The sequence below is a fragment of the Lepidochelys olivacea genome (assembly GCF_965140295.1).
Source record: "Lepidochelys olivacea isolate rLepOli2 genome assembly, chromosome: 3".
Taxonomy (NCBI): Eukaryota; Metazoa; Chordata; order Testudines; family Cheloniidae; genus Lepidochelys; species Lepidochelys olivacea.
In genome coordinates this window covers 99,762,453-99,789,322 of record NC_140413.1, presented here as the reverse complement: position 1 = coordinate 99,789,322, position 26,870 = coordinate 99,762,453, and the positions used below count along the sequence as shown (strand labels likewise).

Below are 26,870 nucleotides of genomic sequence, written 5' to 3'. Positions count from 1 at the left end.
ACTCCCCACACTCTGTCCCGATTTTTCATACTTCCTATCTGGTCACCCTACTTTATGTTCTAATTATCAGAGGAGTTGGAAGTGACCCCTCTACTTGGCTGGTTGTTACAGTTACACATAATATATAGGGCTGTCAATTAATCAGTTAACTCATAGGATTAACTAAAAAAAATTAATTGCTATTAATCACACTGCTAAACAATAGAATGCCAATTGAAATGTAGGATATATTTTTGAATCTTTTTCTACATTTTCAAATATATTGATTTTAATTCCAACACAGAATACAAAGTGTACAGTGCTTACTTTATTTTTATTTATTGCAAATACTTGCACTGTAAAAATGAAAGAAAATAGTATCTCAGTTCACCTCATACAAGTACTCTAATGCAATCTCTTTATCGTGAAAAGAAAAGGAGTACTTGTGGCACCTTAGAGACTAACCAATTTATTTGAGCATGAGCTTTCGTGAGCTACAGCTCACTTCATCAAGTGAGCTGTAGCTCACGAAAGCTCATGCTCAAATAAATTGGTTAGTCTCTAAGGTGCCACAAGTACTCCTTTTCTTTTTGCAAATACAGACTAACACAGCTGTTACTCTGAAATTTATTGTGAAAGTGCAACTTACAAATGTAGATTTTTTGTAATATAACTGCACTCAAAAACAAAACAATGTAAAACTTTAGAGCCTACAAGTCCACTCAGTCCTACTTCTTGTTCAGCCAATCACTAAGACAAATAAGTTTGTTTACATTTTCAGGAGATAATGCTGCTAGCTTCTTATTTACAATGTCAACTGAAAGTGAAAACAGGCATTCACATGGCACTTTTGTAGGAGGCATTGCAAGGTGTTTATGTGCTGCATAGGCGGGGTGAAAGTAACATAAGGGGCTTACCAGTACGCAGGGCCAGGATCCTGAGCAAGTGGGGGGACCCTTGGACAGAAGGGGCAGGGCCCATGGCTCTGGCTGCGGTAGTGATGTCCAGGAGCCCCGTGCCCTTAAAATCACAGCCAGAGCCTGGCGGTGATTTAAAGGGCCCGGGACTCCAGCTGTTGCTGGTAGCCCAATTTAAAATTGCTGGCCTGGGGAAGCTACTCCCTGCCAATACAGTTGGCTGTGTACTGGCTTACATTCACCTCTGCAGATATGCTAAACATTTGTATGCCCCTTTTTGCTTTGGCCACCATTCCAGAGGACATGCTTCCATGCTGATGATGCTTGCTAAAAAAATAATGAGTTACTTAAATTTGTGACTGAACTTCTTGGGGACGAATTGTATTTCTCCTGCTCTGTGTTTTACCCGCATTCTGCCATATATTTCATGTTATAGCAGTCTCATATGATGACTCAGCACATGTTCTTTTTAAGAACACTTTCACTGCAGATTTGACAAAACTGAAAGAAAGTCCCAATGTGAGATTTCTAAAGATAGCGACAGCACTTGATCCAAGGTTTAAAAATCTGAAGTGTCTTCCAAAATTTGAGAGCAAGGTATGGAACATGCTTTCTGAAATCTTAAAAGAGCAACAGTCTGATGCGGAAACTACACAACCCAAACCACCAAAAAAGAAAATCAGCCTTCAGCTCGTGACATCTGACTTAGATGATGAACATGAACATGCGCTGATCCACACTGCTTTGGATTGTTATCAAGCAGAACCCGTCATCAGCATAGAAGCATGTCCCCTGGGATGGTGGTTGAAACACGAAGGGACTTGTGAATCTTTAGTGCATCTGGCATGTAAATATCTTGCGATGCTGGCTAAAACAGTGCCATGCAAACGCCTATTCTCACTTTCAGGAGATGTTGTAAACAAGAAGCAGGTAGTATTATCTCCTGCAAATGTAAACAAACTTGTTTGTGTGAGTGGACAAGAAGTAGGATTGAGTGGACTTGTAGGCTCTAACATTTTACATTTCAAAAATAAAACATGCGGTTTTTTTTTGGTATATAATTCTACTTTTGTAAGTTCAACTTTCATGATAAAGAGACTGCACTACAGTACTTGTATTAGGTGAATGAAAAATACTATTTCTTTTGTAAAGTCAAGCAATCTAAAGTTAGAAAATGCCAGATGGATGCCCATGCAACCTTAAATTTTCTTTGTGTGTATAGACTATGATGCACTCTTTAATTACATTACATACTATTTTTTCTATTTGGCCTGCCTCATTCAGTATACAGGATGCATAAGGAGTTAGAATTAAGATCCATGAACTACTATAAATCTGACATTTCCTAACTTTTGAGTGCTTTAAATTGATGTTCATAGATTTTATGACCAGAAGCGACCATTACAATACTTTAGGGCATAGAAATTCACCGTGTAATTCTTGCATCAAGCTCATGATGTCTGATTGAGCTGGAGTATGTATTTTATAAAGATGCCCAAGTCTTGACTGAAAGACTAAGTGATAGAAAATCCACCACATATTTATGCCAATTATTCCAATGGTTAAATAGCCTCATTGTAAAAAAAAAACAAAAAAACAAAACAAAACACACTTTATTTCTAGTTGAGTTTGTCCAGCTTCTGCTGCCTTTGGTTCTTGTTATGCCTTTATCCACTAAATTAAAGAGAGATTGCTACTATCACAAATCTCCTTCCAAAGGTACCTACAGATCATGATCAAGTCACCTCTTAACCTTCTCTTTGTTGAACTGAATAGATTGAACTTCTTTAGTCTCTCACTGTAGGACAGGTTTTCCAGTACTTGAATCATTCGTGAAGCTCTTTGCGGAACCCTTTTCAGTTTTTCCAAATCCTTTTAAAAGTGTGGGCACTGAAACTGGACACAGTATTCCAGGAACAGTTTCACTAATTCCATATACAGTAGTAACAATACTTTCCTACTTCTACTTGATATTCCCCGCTTATATATAATTTCAGATATTTTAACCTAGATATTATGCCTGTAATATCTATATCTATAGAGAGAGGGGAGGGAGGGATAGGGTAGGTGCGGTAATATCTTTTATTGGACCAACTTCTGTTAGAGAGAGAGACAAGCTTTGGCACTTACATAGAGCTCTTCTTCAGGTCTGGGAAAGATACCTTACATTTCTACTGCAAGTTGTGAGCATGCCACAACAGGTGGAGAATGAAAATCTTGACCTAATGTATAGTTTTAGCTACTGCAAAAGCTGTTATAGATAAACACCTATCCCATGAGGCACCCTATGGTGCAAAATATGAAGTGAAGTAGGCAACAAATACACCCAGCTTTCAGGGGCTTAAACTGGGATGTTTGGTTAGAAATCACTCCAGTCTCTCCTAGGCTTATTGCCTGACTCTGCAAATCTTATCTTCCCCTTTTTCCTGGTACAGGTGCCTGGCTTTTAATTTGAGGCATGAAAACAGAAAGACACTCAGAGGAGAGGAGAAAAGGGATGGAGGGTGTCTCCAAAAACAATCCGAAATGGACTTGTGGGGATTTCAGTCATGCCAGCGTAAGCTTTGCTCGTGTAAGGTGCCGTGCATTAATATTGTGTTCGACACATTTTAAATGAATGCGCAATCAAAGCGTTTCGATCCCTAACGGGATCTGAGCTGACTGAGTCAGCCAAAGCCCAGCGCCACCCCACAGGGTGTCTGCGGAGGAAATGGCGGGAGACTCGGGTGCTCATTGGGGTCCAATGGCTGCCCCCGGGGCGGAGAGGCGGTGCTGTAGGTCGAGGTGCAGCTCTGCGGGGGAGGGGGCCTGGCCGCAGCTCCTGCCACCCGCCCGCCTGGTGCCCGCAGCTCTGCAAGCCCCGCTCCTCCTCCGCCCTCCGGGTCCTGTCCGCGCAGCAGGGATGAGCGGCAGGCAGGGGCTCGGCGGCGCTAAGCCTGCAGGGCGGGTGAAAGCGCCAGAGGCAAAGCCGCCGCCGCCGCCCCCGTAGTGCCTGGTCCTGAGGGAGACAAAGGAGGAAGGCAGCAGCCAGGAGCGAGCCGCCTGGGGAGGAGGAGGAGGAGGAGGAGGAGTCCATTGGCAGCTTTGACCTTCTCTTGGTTCTGGGATTCCCGTGCCACAGGCTGAGACATTGGACTCCAGCAAGATGGTTACTGTGGTAACCAAGCTGGTGCATTACTTGCATCTAAGGTAAGAGAGGACACATTTGGCTCTGAGACACACACACCACCAAACATCCCTTGCCACCCACCCACACCTCCACTCTGCCTACACACACCCTTCCTACCAAATGCACCCAGTGCCCAGTTGCCACCACCAGCCACCCACTCTCTCCTGGGGCGATGGTTGAATGCAACCTGGGATAGATTCCCCTAAGTGGTACTAACTTTGCAAGTATAATGGTAACTGGTAGGTTATTTTCCGCATGCTGGGTTGTTCCTAAATAGAAAACAGGAGAGCAACTTTTGCAGCTGTCATCTCACTTGCTTCTAGTTTCGTGAAATAGAGGTGAAAAACCACAACCATTTTCCATGTCATATCCTGTAGTTGTGAAGGGCATTAATTTATAAAGGAGGAAAAATACAAATGATAGACTTAAATTGTTTTATTATATATATATATACACACAATACTATATTATTAGCTTATTGAAAACTCATTACAATAAATAGTTTAAGGGTTTTTTTAAAATGTGATAGCTATTGTTTTATATCAGAGGTCTGTAATCACCATAATAGTGTACTTGGCTAGCACCCTTCTAACTGAATGGATTAAATAAGCTTGCTTCAGTTCCCCCCACCCCCTTTTAAATATAGCCATGGAGAGATCACATTGCTGAGCCAATTTTTCTTAAAACTACTCCCTTTAGAATCTGAAATATGAATACAAATATTGTTGACTCCCATGGACAGAAAGCAAGGGTACAAATATACAAGGATGTATTGTGTGATCAGGTAAACAATTATATTGTAATAGTCAAAGATCAAAGGAATTACAAGACTCTTAAGGGAGCATATTCCTGATAAGAAATCCAGTTTCTAAAAGCAGTGACATTTATGGTGAAACATTTTCAAAACAGAAAATATGCATTAAAATGTTGGATTTAACTTAAATATTTTTTTAAAAATAAATCTTTAGAAGGAATAAATGAAAAAACACCACCCCCAACAAACAATTGAATGGCCAATGTGAGGTTTTTTTGTTGGTTATTTTTAAGCTGGATTTGTGAAATGTTGATATATAGATATCTTAAAATAAATTTTAAATATTAACAGTGATTTTATATATATTGTAAAGGCATATCATTCCACCAGAGACTTAACTTCATTTTCTTGGGAGGTGAAGTGATTAGAAAACATATACTTTGGATAACTTTATAAAACTGATCCTGCAAAGTTTCCTGTAAGGTGCTGGGCTTCTTCTGAGATGCTGAAAGTCCTCACTTCTCATTGAAGTCAGTGGCCCTAAATAACTACAATGAGCACTGTTCTCAAGAGAGAATTAATTGTCCATAACATGAGTTGCTTCTAATCTAACCCATTTTGATGCCACAAGAACTGTTTACGTAGAGAAGTTTAAAGGTGCTGAATAATTGCTGAAGCAACCTGATGTCACAAGAAAACATTAAGAGTACAACAAATTAATCCTCATAATGTTCCTTTGAAATAGGTATTATCCATATTTAACTGGAGCATATCAATACTGACAAAATCATGGACCTGAATATTTTCTAAGAATAGAATCGGAAGGTAAAGAGCACAATCTTACATGTAAACAGAAATTAGGGCACATATTTTCGAAGTTAGAAACACATTTTCGTTTTCAAAGTTAGAAACACACAATGTATGCACACTTTTGCATGCACACACTTTTGCCCAACAAATCAGGCAAACAAACGGCTGGTCTTGCCCATGCACACTCACGTTAGGCATTTAACTGGGAATGTGTATGCACAAATACATGATCCAAAAGTGTACTTTGCCTATTTGCCCAAATAATGAAGAGCACGCAAATGCATCTGTGCAGTTGCACAGGTCTAACTGAAAATCTGGCTCTGGTTTTGCCAAATCAGTACATAATAGAGGGACTGGGCAAGAATCACAGCTGTATGCTCCTGCTCCTCTACTATGTGTATTTGTGGGTCAGTAAAATTGTGAGATCTGCAGACCCATTCATTGTGCTCCAACCTCCACTATCGTGCCTCACTCGTCCACACTCCAGTGGAATGGAACACTATGGAGACCTGCTATATGGCTTCACAGTTAACCCACGTGGTCCTTCGGATCTCAGCTCGCATGCAATGTGGGCCTTCTGTAGTTTCTGGATTTATTATTATTATTAATTATTTGTATTACCATAGTCCTTAGGAGCCCTAGTGATGGATCGGGAGCTGTACAAACACAGAACAAAAAGATGGTCCCTTCCCTAACGAGCTTACAATCTAAGTAAGAAACGAGACAACAAATAGACAGACAGATGGGAGAGTACAAGGAAACCGGCAATGCTGGTCAGCATGATAGGCAGTGGTCTGAGCCTAACCGTTGTCTAGTTTTTTGTAGTCTTTAGTGAAAAAGATTTTTTTAAGAGGGATTTAAAGGAGCATAATGAGTTAGTTTTGTGAATGTTTATGGGGAGCTTCTCCCAAGCATGAGGGGCAGTATGACCAGAAGCACAAGGGGGCATTGGAGGCTAGCATTGTGGGCTGATTGGAGGTGGGAAACAGACATTTCCCTAGTAAATGAGAGATGGCAGTTAGGTAGGGAATGGGCCACAAAGGGCCTTGTAGATGAAGACAAGTACCTTATTTTTGATGGGATTGAGAAAAGGGAGCCAATGGAGGGATGCAAAGAGAGGGGAGACACGGTCAAAGCTACTGGTTAGGAAAAAAGATCTTTGCAGCAGCATTCTGAATGGGTCTGAGTGGGGAAGAGAAAACAATGCTGCACTCTTGGAGCAGTGGAGGGTGGCGATATCTGAAAGCAGGGAGACAAGTAAAGGTGTACTTTGAGTCAATGTACAGCAGAAGGTACAGCTCATACTTTGATTTATAACAGGTTAAGGAAGGCTACTCAAGCATCCCCAAGGGGCCTCCACGGATTACAGTCTAGACCTGGTTTGTAATCTGATTCTTTAACAAAGTTATGTAATCTTGTTGTTCCATCCACATAACAAAAGTGATAGGGACATCCATGTCCCAACCATGCCAGACAGTCATGAGCTGCCATGATTAAGCATTATAATTAGGGTCCTACCAAATTCATGGTCCATTTTGGTCAATTTCACAATCATAGGATTAAAAAATAATCAATCTTACATTTCATGATTTCAGCTATTTAAATCTGAAATTTCATGGTGTGGTAATTGTAGGGGTCCTGACCCAACAAGGAGTTGTGTGTGGGCGGGGAGGGGTTGCAAAGTTATTGTTTGTGGTACTGCTACCCTTACTTCTGCGCTGCTGCCTTCAGAGCTGGATGCCCAGCCAACAGTCACTGCTCACCAGCCACCCAGCTCTGAAGTCAGCACAGAAGCAAGGATGGCAATACCATGATCCCCCTAAAATAACCTTTGAGCCCCCCACCCCCAACAACTCCCTTATGGGTCAGGACCCCCAATTTGAGAAGTGCTAGTACCCAGTGAAATCTGTATAGTATAGGATAAAAGCACTGTTTGATGGGGGGATACCAGATTTCACAGCCTGTGACATGTTTTTCATGGCTGTGAATTTGGTAGGGCCCCAACTATAAGGTAGGTGGAGCCTCAGAGTCACCTGCAGCAGGGACCTGCCATGCACCCACATCCAACCAAAAAATTGCTTTGGGTGCATCCCCTTAATCTCCCAGTAAAGATTCGAGAAGAAACTTGCAACCCTAAAAGACACTAATTGTATAACAGACAAGAGTAAAAATAAACATTGATATTTTATTATCTAAATTTAGTTGAACAGTACTCCGTTTCAATAGTTTAGGCTCACTGTAAAATTGTGCTTATACTTGCTACAACTATCTAGTGTCTTATAAATGTAATAATAAACCCAGAATACAATAAAGCAAAGAGGAGACATGTACTGATAAAGTATCATTGGAAATTGAGAGAAAAAAAAGTCATTTATGAGCCATGATTTTAAAAAAAAAAACCCACAAAACCTTGAGTAGGTTTCTGCTTACTCAAAATTTGGGCAATATAATGTCTGTTTATATAAACCAGAATGCAGGTTTCTGGAATTGGATAGGCAGGGAATTAACAGAACAGGAAGCTAGGCTGGGGACTTGAGAATGGTTGGGCAATTGGTGTGCTGTGACCAATGCCTTGTGCTGATCAGCATAGTCTCATTTTTCTTCTGCTCCCCATCTATCTGTATTCAGCTGGTGAGTGTTGTCCTATACTTAGATGGTAAAAGCACATAACAAAAAGATGATCCCTTCCCCAAAAGGCTTATATTGTCTAGCACAGTGGGGTCTATGGCTGGGACTTGTAGGTGCTACTACAATGCAAGTAAACAGCAAACATTACACTGGCATTTCATTTGAAAGATGTTTGGATAGTGAGGACTTGGAGGACACGGATCCTATCCTGTAAGATTTTAGCTACATAATTTGTGACAAGATAATCCTGTGTTATGGAAATAGCACAGACATCATGGATGATTGTCATATAGAGATCATATTCAGCAATTACTGAAAAATAGAATGAGGTTACCACCACAGAGGAACAATTACTGAAGAGAACTCTGAGCAGATTCTCATGTAAGGATGTTTGGATTTTTGCCTACCTGATTCACCTTTGAACTTTGCTGTAGTTAATATACTCAGAAATAGGGTCCTAAAGGTGGTAGCTGCAAAAACAGGATATTGCCTGATACAGTGACCTTTTCATTTTATTTCAGGAAGGATATTTTTGAGAACAAAACAAAACATACCTCTTTAACAGATAAGCAGGTCAGGTATGAATATTTGGTAGATACCAGACACAAACACCTACTTGGACTGATGACGTTATAGGCTCAAGTTCAATAAGAGGTGAATGGTAAAGTGCCTATTGAAATCAATGGTAAAACTAACATTGACTTCAGTGGGACATGATCAGACACTTGGGTCCTGATCCTCTAAGGTATTTAGGCACTTAACACCTATTGATTTCAATGGGATTTAGGTGCCTAAACACATTTTGGTATCTGGGCCATAATGTCTATTTTTAATTTGTGGTTAATCAGATTATTAATTATTAGGAAATGATTTTTTCTAACATCTTGTTACACCATGTTTTATAAAAGGAAATATTTAGGTTCTGTGCCATGTGATTTTTTTTATGAACCTTTATTAGAGAACAAAAAATTTCATATTTTAAATTCTTCAATTAAATATAAATCCTTCCCAACTCTAAATAAGGCCCATAGCTGACTGTGCTGTGAAAATTTGCTGTTTCGAAAAAAATAAAACTCAGCACAAGTCAGATGGTTTCATATATTTTCTTTTTTGTAATAATTATTTACAAAGAATATTTTGTACCATATGAAAATTAAATAAATCAAAACAGATGCACATGGATACTTGAGAACAAACAAAGGAGTCAGAAGCCCCAAATCACAACACCAAGAAATACTAAACAAACAGAAGACTACAAAGACATAATAAACCCAAAAAGACAAGACAGCATTCATGAAGAGAATGGCCACTGAATGCTACCAAAGATATACCTCCAGTATATCATATAAAGGACACTGTAAATTCATGAGAGCATGGTTGTGTGGGGTGCTATTTCTCTTTATTTTAGGAGGTTTTTAAAACTTATGAAGCTAAAGAAATAGGAAAACAACAAGATTGTGAAATACATTTAAATAGGAAGACTTCTTTTTTACAAAAGAAAGATAATGCTAGTATTTATTTTGCATTAATTGTATGTTTTGTTATAAAGTGGCTTAGAATTATTAGAAAGTGAATTTAGGAAATGCTGCAAGATTATATTGAAATAGCTAGTACTAAGGCCATGCCTTTTGTTGTGGAGTGGTCACAAGAGTGCCAGATTTTGTAGTTTCCCTTTATGTATATTTTTAGAAAAATGGGTCAGAATAAAATATACTTTTCTCTTCGTGCCATTAGTCAGGTCTTCCTTCATCCCTCAACCTTTGGCTCCAGTCCTGAATTCTTACACTCTCATAAAATTCTAGTTAAATTAGACAGGAGTTTTGCTTGAGCAACGACTGTAGGATGTGCTGCTTAGGGTAGATCATGATGTTATGAGCTAGCTCAGCATTGTGGTGCTTCCCTTCCAGAAATAACCCTCCCAGTCTCCCTGCTGCTCTTGCTAGGGAGTACATGGCAAGAGATCTTGGCATAGTGTATGTTCCCCAACTGACCTGCGTAACTATGCCATTGGTAATATTGCGGGGCTGGAGCCAAGGTTTCACCCACTTCCGCCATTCCCTCCCGTTCTGGCCCAACTGCACAAGTGGGGCATGTAGTAGCTCTGCAGAATGTGCTACCTCTGCACCCTGGAAGACCCAGTACAGCACACTGGTGTGAGGGAGTAAGGGGGAGCCTTAAGCCACCTTACTGCCTTGCACCGGCATGAAGGACGGGCCACATTCTGGCCCTTTCTAGAAAAAACTGAATTGTGTGAGCCTGATATGCAAACTTCACTCACATTAGTAGTCCTTTCTTGCTAGTATGAGGGTTTACAGGCCCTTAATTGCCTTGTTTGAGAAACTGTATGTGACCACAATTAATACACTGAATTGTAATGCCTGTGCACAAGGGGACATAGTTATGGCTACCTGTTAACTTCAAAAAGAAAAGGAGTACTTGTGGCACCTTAGAGACTAACCAATTTATTTGAGCATAAGCTTTCGTGAGCTACAGCTTATGCTCAAATAAATTGGTTAGTCTCTAAGGTGCCACAAGTACTCCTTTTCTTTTTGCGAATACAGACTAACACGGCTGTTACTCTGAAACCTGTTAACTTCAGAAGTTTTTACTATTGTCCATTTAATTTTACAACCTTAGAGTTCTTTAAATAGGTTTTTTTGCTTTTATTATAATTCTGTATTCTTCCCTGTGACACTATGAATCTGCCCAGCCATTTATTTGCTTTTCCAACTGAAGCTGCTGCACTGTGGTCAGTCATCTTTATTGAGCTATTCACAACTCCTCCATGTCTTTTTCTTCAGAGGATCCTGAGCACAAGAAGCAGCCCTTCACAAGCTCATAAGAGCTGAGGGACCAGGCGTTTAAGTTTAGATCTTGTCTACACATAGACTTGCATCCTTAGTTCAGTTTAAGTTTGACTTACTTTGGTTTAGCTTAAAACAGTTCCTTATCAACTTAAGCAAAATTAAAAAAAAAGCCTCTCAAACCAAAAGAGTTTTCACCCAGGAGGATGCACTCAATCCTTATTTAAATCCATATGTTTAACCAGTGCAACTCTCCATGTAGACAAAGCCCTAGTCAGTTTTTGCTAGTGTGAGTGCTGCTTTGGCTGCATGGTCACAATTCTACTGAAATTTGACCCAGGTACCCCTCTGTACCCAGACAAAGGGGTGGCAAGGACAATTTTCAGTGAATGGCATTGTGACCTGGTGCACAGGGTTGCAAAACCACTCAAATTTGGCCTGGCCACCCCTCCATTCAGACAGAGAGGAGACCAGGCCAAATGGTATCATGACCTGGCGCGTGGGGAATCTGTACCTGTACAGCAGAGCACTGGGGAGACTCCCAGGCAAAGGGAGATCCAGGGTCCCTGTAGGAGGTGGCGGGGGACGAACAGGAATTAGAACAGGGTCCCGCCCAAGGGAAGGGTAGGGACGGGAATTTACCCCCCACCCCTCCAAAAATATCTGAATTTGCACCAGTGACATAAAGAGGTCCAGCACTAGGGGAGCGGTGCCAGCCATGCAGTAAAAGCAATTGTTTCTAGAAAAGGGAGAAAACCTCAAACTGATTTAAGAAAACAAAAACAACAAAAACAACAAAAAAACACACACTACTTATGAAGACTACTGTGGGGTTAAGAATTCATTAAACATCTGCCTTGTGGTCAGCCTTGACAGGACAGGACAGGACGCAGCTCGCTGCTCTTCCTCTATTTGATTCTGTTTATTTGATGTCGCTTCCACAGTTGCGGTGCTTGTGGGAATTGTACTGGTGGCATCCCATGGCAGCGATGCTATGGGCAACACTGAGATTTCTGAGGCAGTCCTAAAGAGCTAAGAAATCTTTTAAAAGTGTGAGTACCAGACTAATGACCTCCCCCTCCAATGCCTCTCCCCTCAAGCTCACTCATCCCCATGCTCTGCAGGATCTTCTTGCAAGAGCTAGGGCATCTTCTCTCCCTTTTCTCATGGGCTAAAGAAAACGGAGCAGCAATATCTATTCCCATGATCCTTTCCTTTTTCTACCAAAAGCAGCCTGTTGGAGACATGGTGTGGCCTTACACTCATGACTAGGGTTAAGTGTCAATCTGTGTCTTAGGGCCACAACACGGGGGTAATTCTTACTTTAACTAAGACTTTTCAGTCTAACTACACTACCATGGTAAGTCTACCGGAGCCCTGTTCTACACTAGGGGGCGGGATTGATCTAAGTTACGCAACTTCAGCTAGTTAACAACATAGCTGAAGTCGACGTACTTAGATTGACTTACCGTGGTGTCTTCACCACAGTGAGTCAACTGCTGCCGCTCCCCCGTCAACTCTGCCTGCGCTTCTCACGGCGCTGGCGTACTGGAGTCAATGGGAGTGCACTCAGGGGGTTGATTTATCGTGTCTAGAGTAGACGCAATAAATCGATCCCCACTGGATCAATTGCTGCCCACTGATCTGGTGGGTAGTGAAGACATACCCTTAGTTACGCTACTCCTGCTACGTGAACAACATAGCTGGAGTCGATGCAGTAAGTCAACCTATGCTGCAGTGTCCACACCGTGCTGGGTTGCTGGGAAAGCATCTCCTTACCTTATGCCTCTCATTCCCTGTGGAGTATTGGAGAGCACTCTGCCGTCGATTTAGTGGATCTTCAACAGACCCACTAAATCTACCCCTGGTGCATCAATTGCAACAGCATCGATCTTGTGGTAATGCAGACATAGCCTAAATAAAACAAAACAACCAATCTCACTGTATCTTTTTGGAGTTGTAATAGTTCTGGCTTGATCGATGGTGCTGCCATAAGTACTTTTGACTTAAGAGGTGGCTGCAGTCTCAGGAAGTTTAGGCTCATTATTGCGAGGCATAAGCTGTCCATAATAGCTCCATTTTATCGTCCATTCTAGTGTGGATGAACAAAGAAAGTCATCTTGTCCTCTTGGCTATATTGAGAGTAGTATTGAATGAAATTTACTTTGATGCTTGATATGGCAATGACGTTTACAAAATTATTCATTGCCAAAAGAGCAGCATCTCTGAAATGAATGAGCATGCAAAAAAACAAAGTATTTCTGGAAAAGCTTTAACTCGAGTGAATGTACTTGAATGTCTGGAACAATATTTTTTGGCACAGAAATCACTGATGCTGCAAACAAACATTTAACTCTTGACTGTGGGAATCAAAGTTTAAAAGAGACATTCTACAGCCACTATTCATGAAATGATTTTTTTTATGCTTGATTTAAGTGGTACAGTTGGCACAGGAATAGCAGATCAAAACCCTCTTTGCTCTTGCAAAATATTTCACCAATGAAAACTTAGAGGGGGAATGGCTATTAGATTTTTGACTATCAGAAAAGTATGAAATTCGGTGGTCTTTTGGAGGAGCAGTTGAGAACAGTCACAACATCACTACTGTTGGAAAGTAATTCCCAGGACTTTTACAAATTAAAAAAGCCATACATACCTTTACTATATTGGACCTAAAATTAAAAAAAAGTATTTAGTAATGCTTCAGATATGGAATGGAACTTGTGACTAATAGGAGTTCCAACTACAATCTGCACTGCAGGATAGTTCAGGAGAGCAGGAAAGAGAACTGATAAGTCAATATTTCTATCAGCTAGGAGGGGAATAGGCTTTGGTGAAGGGGCTAAGATTTTCCCTGCATTAACAGCCCTTCCTCTGCCCATGTCCTTCAAAGTTACCTGAGGAAGAAGACTTATCTGGGCTGCCAAAAGTGGACTAGGGAAATGGCAGAGAGCTGTTGATTTCCCACCTACTCCAATGGGAATTTCTGTTCCATTTAAGTCATCTTTGTTCCCATCTGCTCTCCATGCCAGAGTGTTATGTGCGACCCTATATTTGGTATCTACCTTTAGCTGCAGATCAACATCCTCCCTAACTGCTGCTTTGTGCCTTTATGCCATTAAGTGCAATTAGAGCTAGCCTTAGGAACATACAAGCACACCAGGGTCAGAGAGAAAAGAACATGTTATCTGGGAATTAGAGACTCAGTATTGATTTGTAATTATGTAAGATGGAATGCTTTATAACTTCAATAACCTTTAAAGACTGCCATGTGTTACCATCCAAACTTAAAGAGTAAACTTGATTTGGAAAAAGCCTGCAGTGGCCAGTTAAGGGATCAATTTCTAATAAAACTTAAGGACTGGACTATGTGATAATCCTTTGATCTACCTACAGTATCAAGTTGGTCCTTGGCTTTCCTCTCCCCTCCCCCACCAATGGCATAGCAATACTCTTCTTTCTGTTAAACGATATTTTGTTTCACTGATAGCAATATTACACATAAGTGAACCACACTGTTAGCTGGGGCAAATTATAGAGATCAGTTGCTGAAAGGATCTAAATTATTATTTTAAAAAAAGTGAAGTTTTTTAGGATTATCTGTTCACATCAGTAAAGACATTTTAAACCAAAATCTACCTTTGTCAGATACAATGGTGACATGAACTAATTTAGTGCATGTCTTAAGGTTAGTTATTTAAAAAATCCCACAACACATGATCAATTGCTCTGAGATAATTAGTACACACAGTACTTAAGAGGATCCACAAAGACCCACTCTTACCTTCTAGAATGCAGGGTAAAAATGGCATGAGATCTGGTTGGAGAACAGGCAGGTCTTGAGAAAAATTGGCTTACAGTGCCGGGGTATTCGCTCCCCTCTTGAACCATACTCCTACTAGGCCAGGATAGCTTGTGCACACTTAACTTCACTCTCACGAATGCCAGTTTTCAGTTTACTTTGCATTTGTTCACTCAACAAGCAGAGCATACACTGTACAAGGTAAAGCCGTAAAGACAGTTAATTTGCTTAAAAGGAAATAATGTTGAACCATATATAATAGATTTAATGCAGTACTTTTGCACTAAGGAGTATTATGTTCTCTTTCAAAATGTGTCTTTAAACCCAGTGTGCAGATACCGATTAGACATGTTTTAGCTTAATGTTGCCATCCATCTGAAAGGCTTTTGAAAACAAAAATGGGCTGTCCTGTAAGCCATGCATGATATGTTTACTAAATGAACCATTACTTTATCTATAACACAGTTATCAGAATCTTAGTTAAGATTTTAGAAGCTGAGGCGAATGTCAGTTTTCTCTATGTTAGTCATTTGCAATGCAAGAAAAGTCTCCATTAATGCTCATGCACTAGCATTAAGATGACTAGAATTCTATAATCCCTCCTTTCCAACAGTTATTCACATTACCACTAGACAACTATCAACTGTTTCCTATTTAATTGAATGGGAAAACTGTAGGCAAATTGCTGCCTGCACCATGGTGAGCTGAGTGGCTGCTGCTGTATTTTGTATTTAATTAATTTGGGTCCTTATTACGGCAGAAATCAATTAAATGCATAGTCTTATGGCACACGATATATTCTTATTTCTTTTTGGCATCTACTTTAGTATGCATCCCCAGAACAGGATGTGGTTCTACACCAAAGCTTTCTTCAAGTTATACAAATTAAGAATAAGGCTGGCTGGCACAACAGAATCCAAAACAAGTCACAGGAGAGCTATAGACTACTAGTTCACATGGAAGATACAAAATAAGTCCTGAAGAAGAGGAAATGCATATCATATTGCTTAGTCATCTGCAGTTTTGACAGTGGTAGATGGTCATAGAGCCTCTGCAAGCCACAAAAGATGTGACATCCTGAATTGGAGCTGGAGAAGGAGACGGCACCTCTTTCTCTTCTGTACGTCTTCATGACATGAATTGATTATATTTGGTATTCAGTGTTGACTAGAGACCATCTGTTCTTAAAGAGAAAAAACATTTCTCCTGTAGAATAGTGCAGGGGATACAATTCTTGCTTTTGGAGGGGTTAGTGATGCCCTTTAATGCTGAATATAAAAAAAAAATTTACCTCCCTTCCTCCCATTATCTTCAGTTCATGGTGCTCAGATGAGTGACCACATAACTTCTGCCAATCCATTTATCCTTAACACAGAAAGGAACTGTTTTGTACATTTGATCTGGGGTCAAACAGGAAAAAGAATATACAGGTGACAAATCTTAGGCTCATGCAAAAAAAAAAAAAAATTCCAAAACCTGCCTTCCATGCACTTTTCACCTGCAGGGATTGGGTGTCATCACCTGAAGGCGGTGCAGGGTGCCCTCTGCACTGTGCTGTCACAGCCCCACTCACTCACTCCCATGGCAGCAAGGCTGCAGAAGGCTCCCTGTACTGCCGTAGGAGTCATTCAGCGGCAGGGTGGCCTCCCCCGTGGCCAAGGCCTTGTCGTCTTCCTCCTCCTTGCAGCCCTGGCTGGGTGTCTCCGATCTATTACCCAAAACTCCATGTTACCGCAATCCCTTCCTCGTCCCCCAGCATGAGATACTTGGAGGACAAGGAACGGATTCGGACAAAGCGGAGGTTTGTGGTATAGGTACAGTATACTCCCGTTTATCCAAAACCCTATTTTCGGAGACCAATAAAGCGAAGAAATAGTCCCAACTTGAATCCAGGTGATAGCCTTCTACCCTTGGCAATACCAGACTTGTTCAAGAGTAAGGGTAGGACCATAGTCTTGGATCGAACTAAGGATTCCAGAGCTTCAGACAGAGGAGGAGGAGGAAATTAATTGCGTGAGCTGCAGTGACTCTAGGCATTATGCCCATGATGGTCAGGAGCAAGCCTAATGACTTTGGAAAGGCTGCTTAGTTGTGGCTCTTAGACTCCCTCCCACTGAGGTACTCCTAACAGTTGCTGGGGACAACTGGGCCCAGGGCCGGCTCTAGGTTCTTTGCCGCCCCAAGCGAAAATTTTGCCGCCCCAAGCTCTGAGAGTGCAACTGCCCAAGCCAAAAAAAAAAAAAAAGTGGCCGGAATGCCGCCCCTGGAATTGTGCTACCCCAAGCACGTGCTTGCTTTGCTGGTGCCTAGAGCCGTCCTGACTGAGCCATAGCCATACCCTGCCAAGACAGGGTATTGATTGCATCTCTGCCAGCACACAGTGGCCCCCCTTTGGCCACTGTGTGCTGCCAGAAATGCAATCAATACCCTCTCTGCAATCAGGGAGTTCAGACAGACAGACCATGGCTATCTCCTAAGTGGAAGCATAAGGGGAGAAGAGGCTCCTTCTGCCCTCCTCTCCTTCCTACTGCACCTGTGCTGTGGCAGCCAGAATTTTGTCCTTTGTTTTCAAAAGAAATGCTGTGAGCAGCTGAATGAGTTAGTTGTTGCCACTTTCAGCAGAGAGGCCACGGATTGAATGGGCATGTAGATTGAACTTTCCACCCACTTGTAGATGGAAAATAGTTGCATTTTAGCGAGATTTTGGATGCACAGTGGTGACATTCATGCGAAAACTGTTAGCATAGCAAACCATTTGATACTGCAGTACTGTTTCAATATAAATTAATAGCTTGCTCCCAACAATGACTCTTAGCATAGATGCATGAACAGTTGGGGCAAAATGAAAAGGACCACAGAGCATAGCAGATAATAGGGTCAGTCACAGATTCTATGATATTGCAGAATGTAGAAACTGTTCTATGAGTCAAGCCACCATGTCTGAAATATGGTATGTTCTGTTATACTAAAAATCCATTAAATAAAACCACAGCCAATGTGTTTTTTAAACAGGTATTGTTTTTGTAAGAATTCCTAAGAGGGCTTTTTTGATTTGTGACATTTACCTTGATTTGGCATATAGGAAATATTTTATTTAACATGCTCCAATCCTAGTGACCAAAAAAAAAAAAAAAAAAAAAAATTCAATGGGAATAGGAGGATTGGGCTTCCCTCTGTGTGTATGTGTAATTTTTCAGAAGAATACAGAAACTGACCATCTACGTGGGTATTTTATAGTTAATTGTTTTGTCCCTTTTTAAGGTGCTCAATTTAATGTTCAAGGCATTTATATTTTACATTAGTAAAATGTATTTAAACAGTTGTATTCCTTGAACAAGTGTTCTATTAAGTGAACCCAAGTGACCAAATAGTCAGAAATTAATAGGGCATTGTATCACTAGATATCTGTTTGCCCATTAACAACTCTGACATTGACCTTTACAAACTGAGCAGAAAATATAGCAGTATTGCCTCACTGAAATGTGTTCAAATTTAAAAGCATATTTACTGTGCTAATACATAATTCACTGAAATTAAGGTAACACTGAAAACTCACTACGAGCTTAAATTTTTGGCTTGCAGTTTAAAGAAAAGCCTGTGGGCTGGAGATAAGTATGCCAACAATGTTAATTCTGTATTTAAAAAGTTGCAGCTACAGGGGATGTAGCTGTAAAACTGCTTTTACTCCTGCAAGGAAGGTCAAACTGAACATCATTTGAGAGAGAATCCCAGTTTGGGAGTCACTTTTAGGATCTTGCTCCTGGGGACAGTAGATTAAATGTGCTCACACTTAGGCTCTTTGCATGGGTGTTGCACTTCTGTATAATAAGAAAATTTATGATCAAAACATTTAAAAGGGTCACCCACATCAAGTTAATTTGACTATTTCTCAAATACAATAGGCAGTTTTTACTACAGGCTTAGATACTTGTAATTTGTTTATTCTTGTACACTTACTAGATCCTGATGACAATGAAAATAGTGTATGGCCTTGTTGACTTAGAACTAATTGTATCAATAGTCTATTTCCTCCAAGCTATGTTATGTTTTATTAATTTAGGGACCAATTCTGCAACTTGATTACAACTTACTCTGTGCTATTCAGGTCATTGTACTACTCCTTTCACTGTGGTATCTGGCATTGGTGCCACTGGCATAAGCAAGTGTCGTCAAATTAGGCCCTAAGTCAGCAATCATGACTGATATATTTTCTTTTCAACAATCAGCACAGTCTCTATTAGCTGGAATTGGGGGACAGGAAAACTAACTAGAAAAATGATCAGGCTGTAAAATCAGGTAGCCTATGTATACCAACAGTTTTTCCACTGTTACGCTGTGGTGTTGTCCTTAATTTGGAGTATGTTGGACAAGAACCGTTCACTGTGTATTTTGTAATAAGTGACTTTAAAAGAATCTGGCATACACAAACTAAAGCACAGACAATGCTACTCCTGAGTTTCTAAAGTTGTAGAATATATTCACAGGTGAAAGTGGGCCAGTACAGTGTACCAGTAAGAAGTGGCCACCCATACAGGCCTGTACGCAGCTGACATTAAAGTGCTGCTGTGGGGCCACTGGGGGGCAAAAGAGGCAGCTGCCCTGGGGCTGTCGATATAAAAGGGCCCAGGGCTCCCGGCTGCTGCCGCCATTACCGTGGCAGTGACCAGAGCCCAAGCCTTTTACATCACCACCAGAGCCCCGGGTGGCACGGGCCAGGCAGCAGAAGAGGGCTGGCTGGGGAGGGTGATCCCCAGCCACACCCCTTCTGCCCGAGGCCATGCCCCTTCTGGGGCACTGGTAAGAAATTTATATTACTTTCAGCCCTGAATACATTATATTGTACATTTTTGAGAACTATAAAGACTTTACAGTAATGCACACACAAGGGGGAGAGTTACATCTGAGCATGCAGACTACATTTAATCATTTATTGACTATTGGGTGCATAACTGTGCAACCTTAAGAGTCTCATAACAGTTTTTTGTTTGGAATACTTCTTAAATAATTGAGTGGTGGAATATCCAAGGACAATGGCCTGTTTGCAAGTATATAAAATAATTTTAAAGACTCTTGTTGGTTACTAGTTTTCATACAGTGCCATAAGTGAGTGTGGCACTTCAGGGATAAATAAAAAGAAAATGGCTCACAGTCTGTGGTTCTTAACAAAAACTCCAGTGAAACAAGCTGCAGTGATACCCGTTAAAATAAAAGCTTAATGGTCTGCAGGTCAGCCTTCAGCTCCCAGTAAAGTTAAGAGAGACTCCTATTGACTTCCAATGGAGATTTCATCCCACATCTGACCACAGTTAAACCTGTGCACCCCATTGTCCTCAGTGGCCCAAATGGGAAAAACATTGAACACACGATGTGCACAAAAATTTAGACTGGGATTTTCAAAAGGGGCTTAACTATCTTAAGGCCCCTTTAGGAAGTGCCATATTTCACCTTCTAGAAGAATTTCAGTTGTAATCAGAAGAATCAGGTTTATTGAACTAGCCTACATGTTATAAAAGTGATTTAAGGGTGGGGAATGTAAAGTATTTCCACAAGCAGAACATTTAACCCCTTGGAGGCAGGAATGCTCGGAGGAAGAATGTGACAGCATTCTAAGGTGTCAGAATCCCACTCACATGTCAGCACTTCAGAAATGATGTACCTGCTGCATGGGGCAACAACAGGGTTGCCCTTTTGCCTATGTAACAAGTACGTTAGGCAACATTCAAGAAATAAAAACTATTTTGCTTACATACTAAATATACACTTCTGCATAATGTTATATTACACATTATGCACAGTGCTGATTCCTTATGAAAATATCTTCCTATGATTATTCTAATGAAGTTCACTTTGCATAGATTAAGGTGTAGAACCTGAGGCTTCCACAAATAGACAATACTCAAGCTAGGGCTCTAAAAAGGAAGGGCTCTTCAGTGTCAAATCTGTTGTAATCATTTTTGACAGCAACTTAATTTGTAGTACGTCCTGAAGCAACTGAAAGTGAAAAGGCAGTAGGGATTGGGGGGGGGGGGGGAAGAGAGAGAAATGAATGGTTTTAGAAGGTCTCATTCCTCTCTCAACTATCTACAGATCCACACTGACAGGGAGATGAAGAGAGTCCCAGAGGCAGCACACAGGCACATGGACTCTGAGCTGGTGGCTCTGTGCCTCTGGCAGATCCCAAAGCTACAGGCTTTGATGCTGAAAGGTGGGATTTTCCAAAACACCTTGAGTGACTCAGGGCTGGTCTCCCTTTCAAGATTTACCAGCATAACTATACCAGTTGGGGGATGGGGGAAGTGATTTTTTTTTCCCCCACTGACATAGTTATGCCAGTTAAATTTATAGATACAGTTTTACAGGTATAAGAGTCTTATGCCGGTCTAGTTTATTTTGGTTCCTGAATTGGAATAAACTGTACCAGTGTAAACACCGTTATAATGGTATAACTGCATCTATACTGGGGTTGTTTTCTGATTTAACTACATTGGCATAGTTACAGGGGCAAAACTTTGAAGTGTAGACTAGTCCTTAGGAGCACAAATCCCATTGATTTTCAACAGGACTTGTGCTCCAAAGCAGGGGTGCTGGAACAATTTGTATAGTGGGGGTGCTGAAAGCCATTGAACCAAACTGTAAACCGTGTATATGATGGAAACCACTTCAAATCAGGGGGTGCTGCTGTAGCCCCTGTACTGCTTGTTCCAGCACCTATGCTCCTAAGTCATTTGTGTGCTTTAGAAAATCCCAACCCGAACTTTCAGTTTTTCCTCCAGGAGAGAAGATCGTAGCGGGAGCAAACCCTGATTCTCCCTCCCTTCAGTGGAAGAATTTGGGGAAAATTCAATGAGTGAATGAAACCTTGCAGAGTTTCATGCCCCTGCTCCTCTCCCACATGTGCTGCCTCTGGGACTATCTTCATCTCCCTGGCAGTGTGGAACCATGGATAGAAGAGAGAAGCTTGCCTTCTAAAGACATTCATATTCACCCCTGCCTCAATTCCTACTGCCTTTTTCCTTTCAGTTACTTTAGGGACTCACAGGGTTGATCTGAGCTATTTGCAGGATTGGTGCCATTTACCACAAATAGTTAAAAACACTGACATATCCAGTAAAAAATGTCAAAGGTTTTATGAGGCGAAACCCAGGAACATACTATGTGATTCATCTCATAAGCACACTTATGCCTCAAAAAAACCCAAACAAATATTGTCCCAAAGGAAAAGCTAGAAAGGCAAGAAGGTAACTGAGTGCACCATTTACTAAACACTGATGCCTACCACTCTCTTGTATCTGCTCTTAGACACTAATTCACTTTCACCAAATTCGTCAACTGCTTTGCTGTTTCAGCACTTAGCCCATCAAGCAAGCATATTTTTAGCATGTTCTAGAACCAGTCAGATGTGGATCAGAACATGCTAAAAACATGATAGATTGGTGTTGAGCTGGCTTGAAAGGAAATCCTGGGCCCACTGAAGTCAGTGGGTGTTTTATCCATTGACTTTAATGGGGCCAGGATTTCTGAGGTCTTTCAACAGCTGAGAAGGTTATAAAACAAGACAGTTGAATTAGGTTATTTCCACAACTTCCTATTTCAATGCAATGAACAGTAACAATCTTCCTTGCAAATATAGATTCTCACAATCTTCAAAAATACAGCAACTAATTTTTCAACAACCAGCTCTTGGAAAATGTAGCACTGAACTCATTGTACTCCAATAACTATTTGCATGCATGATAGACTGCTTGTTTTTAAAATCTTTACAGATACCATTTGCAAAAAAGTTAAAATATTTCCTCTGCTTAGTTGAGGAAATATCACAAATATTACGGTAGCATTAAACAAACAGAAGGCAACATTTTAAAAAAATTACTGTAAACTACAGCTAGTAGGTAGGCTGTGTAGACAGATGCATAAGTGAGCAAGAGACTTGTCACCATCTCTCTTGGACTTTAACCTTTAAACCAGGATACTGTAGTTTGCCCTCTTAAATCCAGATAATATGGTATTACCATATTGGTGGGGCCCCAACACAAAGCAATATCATTTTCATATGAATGGGACTGGATTACCCCATGAAATGCTTTGCTAACGTAATACAACATGATATTCATTAATGGCCGTTATAAATTGAGAAAGTCAGACTTGTAAAGCAGGGGCACTTCTGCTTGGTTGGAGCTTTGATATTTCAGCCAGCACATGGCAACCAAATTAAAGCTACAGTAAATTATTGCCTCCATATGTGTACTTTTGCAAAATGTTCCAAATCAAAACAAAATTAATAGCTGCCAGATTCTGTTGAGTTGATGGTTAAAGAGGCTGCAAGCAGACTTAACATCTACTTTCTAAATAATACATTCTACAAAAATCATAATACATCCTTACTTCGAGTCTTGCTCCAAGAAAATTTGAGCTTTAAATCAATGAGACTGCTGACTTCCTATCTGCACAGTTTTAACGACAGTCAACAGCAAAAGGAAAAAAAGGTAAAAATAAAACAATTTTCAAGCCCAGTCAAAAAATTCTGATGGTCAGAATTATTGCTGAATAGATGACATTCACTAGTTGAAATGGAAGCGCTCCTGTCACAAACTTTAACTTCCAGTAAATGGAAAACTCCTTGTTCAATTTAGCTTTCCCTTAGTAAAGTCTCACACCCCACATCCCTAGCACACACAAGCAAAAAAAAAAAAAAAAAAAAAAATGCACTGAACTAACTGATCTATTACTCCTACAGGCTGGGAAGGAAGAAGCAGATTGTTATTTCTATTTTTAAATATTGGCAGTGCAGGGATCTGGGTAAATACTGAGTTGGAGAAGAGTCTTAGTAGCCAGATTTTAGGGTCCTCTTTCAATTGGTTTCACAGGGCTTTATATTTAATTTAATTCACTCAGATACATATGTATAGAGATCCTCTGATGCATAGGAACAGTCTTCTCTCCCCAGGTGAAATCCTGGCTCTGTTGTGGTTGAAATCCAAGGCAAAATTCCCACTGACTTAAATGGGACCATAGTTCAACTTCCCTTCCCTACACTTGCCAAAGCATCAGTGTAGGTCCTCTGTACAGCACTGAAGAAAGTTGTAGGAGGGGGTGCTAACTACAGTTCCAGTCACTGCACCTGTCACAGAAAGATCTAATCCATTGGTTAGAGAGGATGTGTATTGTACTCCCAACTTGCTATTACTTGTGGTGGAATCAGCAGCACATGCTGGTGAGGGGTGTGCATGTGTTTCCTCCTCCAAAGTGGGGCAAAGAAGTGCATATTAGCATGTTGCAGTTGCTCACTCTTAGTCTTGCTTGCCAGTGAGAGCAGTAGTCTCTTATACTAAAGACTCAGCAGCATTCCATGCCCTCTGCTTAGCTCCCTCCTGGAAGGGTGGGTTTGCCCTTATATTGTGTGTGCATATAGACTGCAATATATACGCATGCAGATTAGTAAAATTTGTAACAAGTGTTTCATCTTTTCTGCTGTCTGTTTGCTGTACTCAGGGTTAGCAATATGTTCTTGTGTAAATATACGGTAGTGAGAGAGCCAGCAAATATTAAGCTACTACACTGACAGTCAAAATAAGTCTGACTAATGTCACAGAAACACTTTTTTGTGAAAATCTCAAGTAAACCCTATAAATAGTTCTCTCTGCAGAAACCACACAGTTTACATCTGATCTAGGTAAACTCTTTGAGTTACAAAAGAGTAACTGAATTTACTACATCCAGAATACCCAGCATTAATATGTTCTTGTGCCCTATATTTTTCTGTTCCTTCCTATACTATTATCACATTGCTTTCCTACCCTATCACAATAGGGTGGGCATTGTTGTAAGCAGAGCTGGGCAAGCTAGCCATAAACAAAAGTTTAATCTTTGACTGTTAACAGGATTATTTTTTAGAAATTTGCTACTTATTTAAAATTATTTGTGAATAATTTACATGGTTGTGTGTTAACCTGTAAATGCTTACACACAATTCACCATAGCTGTCACTTTGAGGATTCACAATTCATGCTGTGTGAGCGGTATGTTTTCAGCCCTGACTGGCTGATTCCCAAACCCCCAAAGAGCCATCTGAATAGGCCCATCATGATTTCTAGTGCAAATGGTTGCACAATTCTTCAGTGATTTTCCTTCCTATGAATATTCATTTGAAATAAATTTCACACAGATGAATGCTTGTGAAAAAGCAAATAAAAGGGGACTGTGACAGGGTTGGGACTCACCACCACAGCGCCTCCTGCTGTTTGCTCTGGGAATTAGCTCAACTCATGCAGAGTGCCCTCTGCCTATGGCGTCCCGTCCATCTCTTGCCCTAGATTGGCATCTCGACCCACGTTGCTCCCAGCTTGCGGCATCCTCTTCAGGACACTGCCCTCCGGCAGTGCCCACTGCTCCGGTCTCAACTCCTTCTGGGGGTTTGGTGTTATCAGCAGTCCTTCTCTTTGCCCCAGCCACAATGACCAACCACACCTCAAAGTCTAACCCCTTTTGGCAAGGGTCTGGTGCAGTCCGTGATGGCCACTCCAAACGGCCAGGTAGAAGTGCAAGGGGGAAGGGGGAAACCCAGGCCCACCCTCTACTCTGGGTCCCAACCCAGGGACGCTTTGGTAGCAGCCTTCCTGCCTGCCCTCCTTCTCTCTCTTTGTCCATCTCTCTGCCTGGGCCATTTCCCCTTCTGTCCCTTTGGACTGGCTAGGCCCTTTTTCTCAGGGCCCGCAGCCCAACAGGTACCGGGCGGAAGTTCCCTCCTGCTCACTGCACTGTCCCTGGTGCTAGTCTCCTCATGCAGAAGACAGACCTTCACCCTCTGAAGGCGTGAAAGAGACTGCCTGCTCCCTTCCAGGGCAGTCTTTATATAGGGCCTAGCCTAGCCCTGATTGGCTGGCTGTAGTACTGGCCCTGATTGGCTCTCTAACAGGCCCTCCCTGATTGTCTGCCACCTTGTGCAGCTGCTCTGGCCTGTTGTAGCCCAATCTGGCATGGGGGTGGGGCACCGCCCCACCACAGGGACAGATAGTATCAAATGAAAGTTCCAGTTTTTATTCTGATGAATGTTTGTGAATATTTTTGTTCAATATTTGACCAGTTCTAGCTACAAGAAACCGTACTAAGAATTCAACTCCAGAATAAAAAAAACAAGGTGCCATAAAGTTAGATACTTATAATCAAACATAACTGTAAAATTTGAGTGCTCAGTTGTGCTGTCAGAGCCAATTTATGCCCAAGGCATGGTAATGTTGTATACGTTACTTGGATTTCTTCATTTGATCATTTCTACAATCTGCAAGTGTAGCAAGAATGAGTATGGCAACTTGTCGGAAACCCAAGACTGGCAGCGATTTGGGGACTTCAACTCCCTAGGACACTAAGACCAGTAGTAGATCAGAGGAATACTTCTGAGCAATAGATATTATCCCATTAGGGCAATGTATCAGAGGCATAGCCATATGGTTTTTGTGGATACAGACTAACAAGGAGTCTGGTGGCACCTTAAAGACGAACAGATTTATTTGGGCATAAGCTTTCATGGGTAAAAACCCCCACATCTAAGTGTTTTTTTTTCTCCACAAAAGCTTATGCCTAAATAAATCTGTTTGTCTTTAAGGTGCCACCGGACTCCTCATTAGGGCAAAGATTCTCAAACTGTGGTCAGTGGACCAATGGTGGTCCATGCAATTGCTTCTCTTACAGTTTGAAGCATCTATTATCTTCACGCAACAACATTTCCAGATAGCTGTGTCCTAGTCCAGGACTCACTATTTTCATAGGCTTTTTCGACTGACTAAGCTTAAAAAAAACAAAACCCAAAAAACCGCCCCCCGCACCTTTCTATCTTGCCTGGCTGCTTCATGTTTTACATTAACAGGTGTTTCTCTGGTGTACATTCAGCTGTGGTTATATTTACAGGCAACAGCAAAATTGGAGGGGTAACAAAGAAAAGAGGACAGAACCAAACTGCAAAGTGACTTGGAGAGCATCTGAAATAATTGGTTGCTAACTCCTAGCCAGATGT

General features: G+C 41.2%; 1 protein-coding gene across 1 annotated transcript in view; it reads left to right on the top strand.

Annotated features, from left to right (window-relative positions):
• Positions 1 to 3,799: 3,799 nt before the first annotated feature.
• Positions 3,800 to 26,870, top strand: part of ARHGAP18 (Rho GTPase activating protein 18) — a 120,070-nt gene continuing 96,999 nt past the window's right edge. Inside the window, exon 1 of the mRNA XM_084622851.1 lies at positions 3,800 to 4,085. Coding sequence (XP_084478977.1) covers positions 4,042 to 4,085 — 44 coding nt within the window. The 5' untranslated portion in view covers positions 3,800 to 4,041. The remainder of the gene's footprint in view (positions 4,086 to 26,870) is intronic.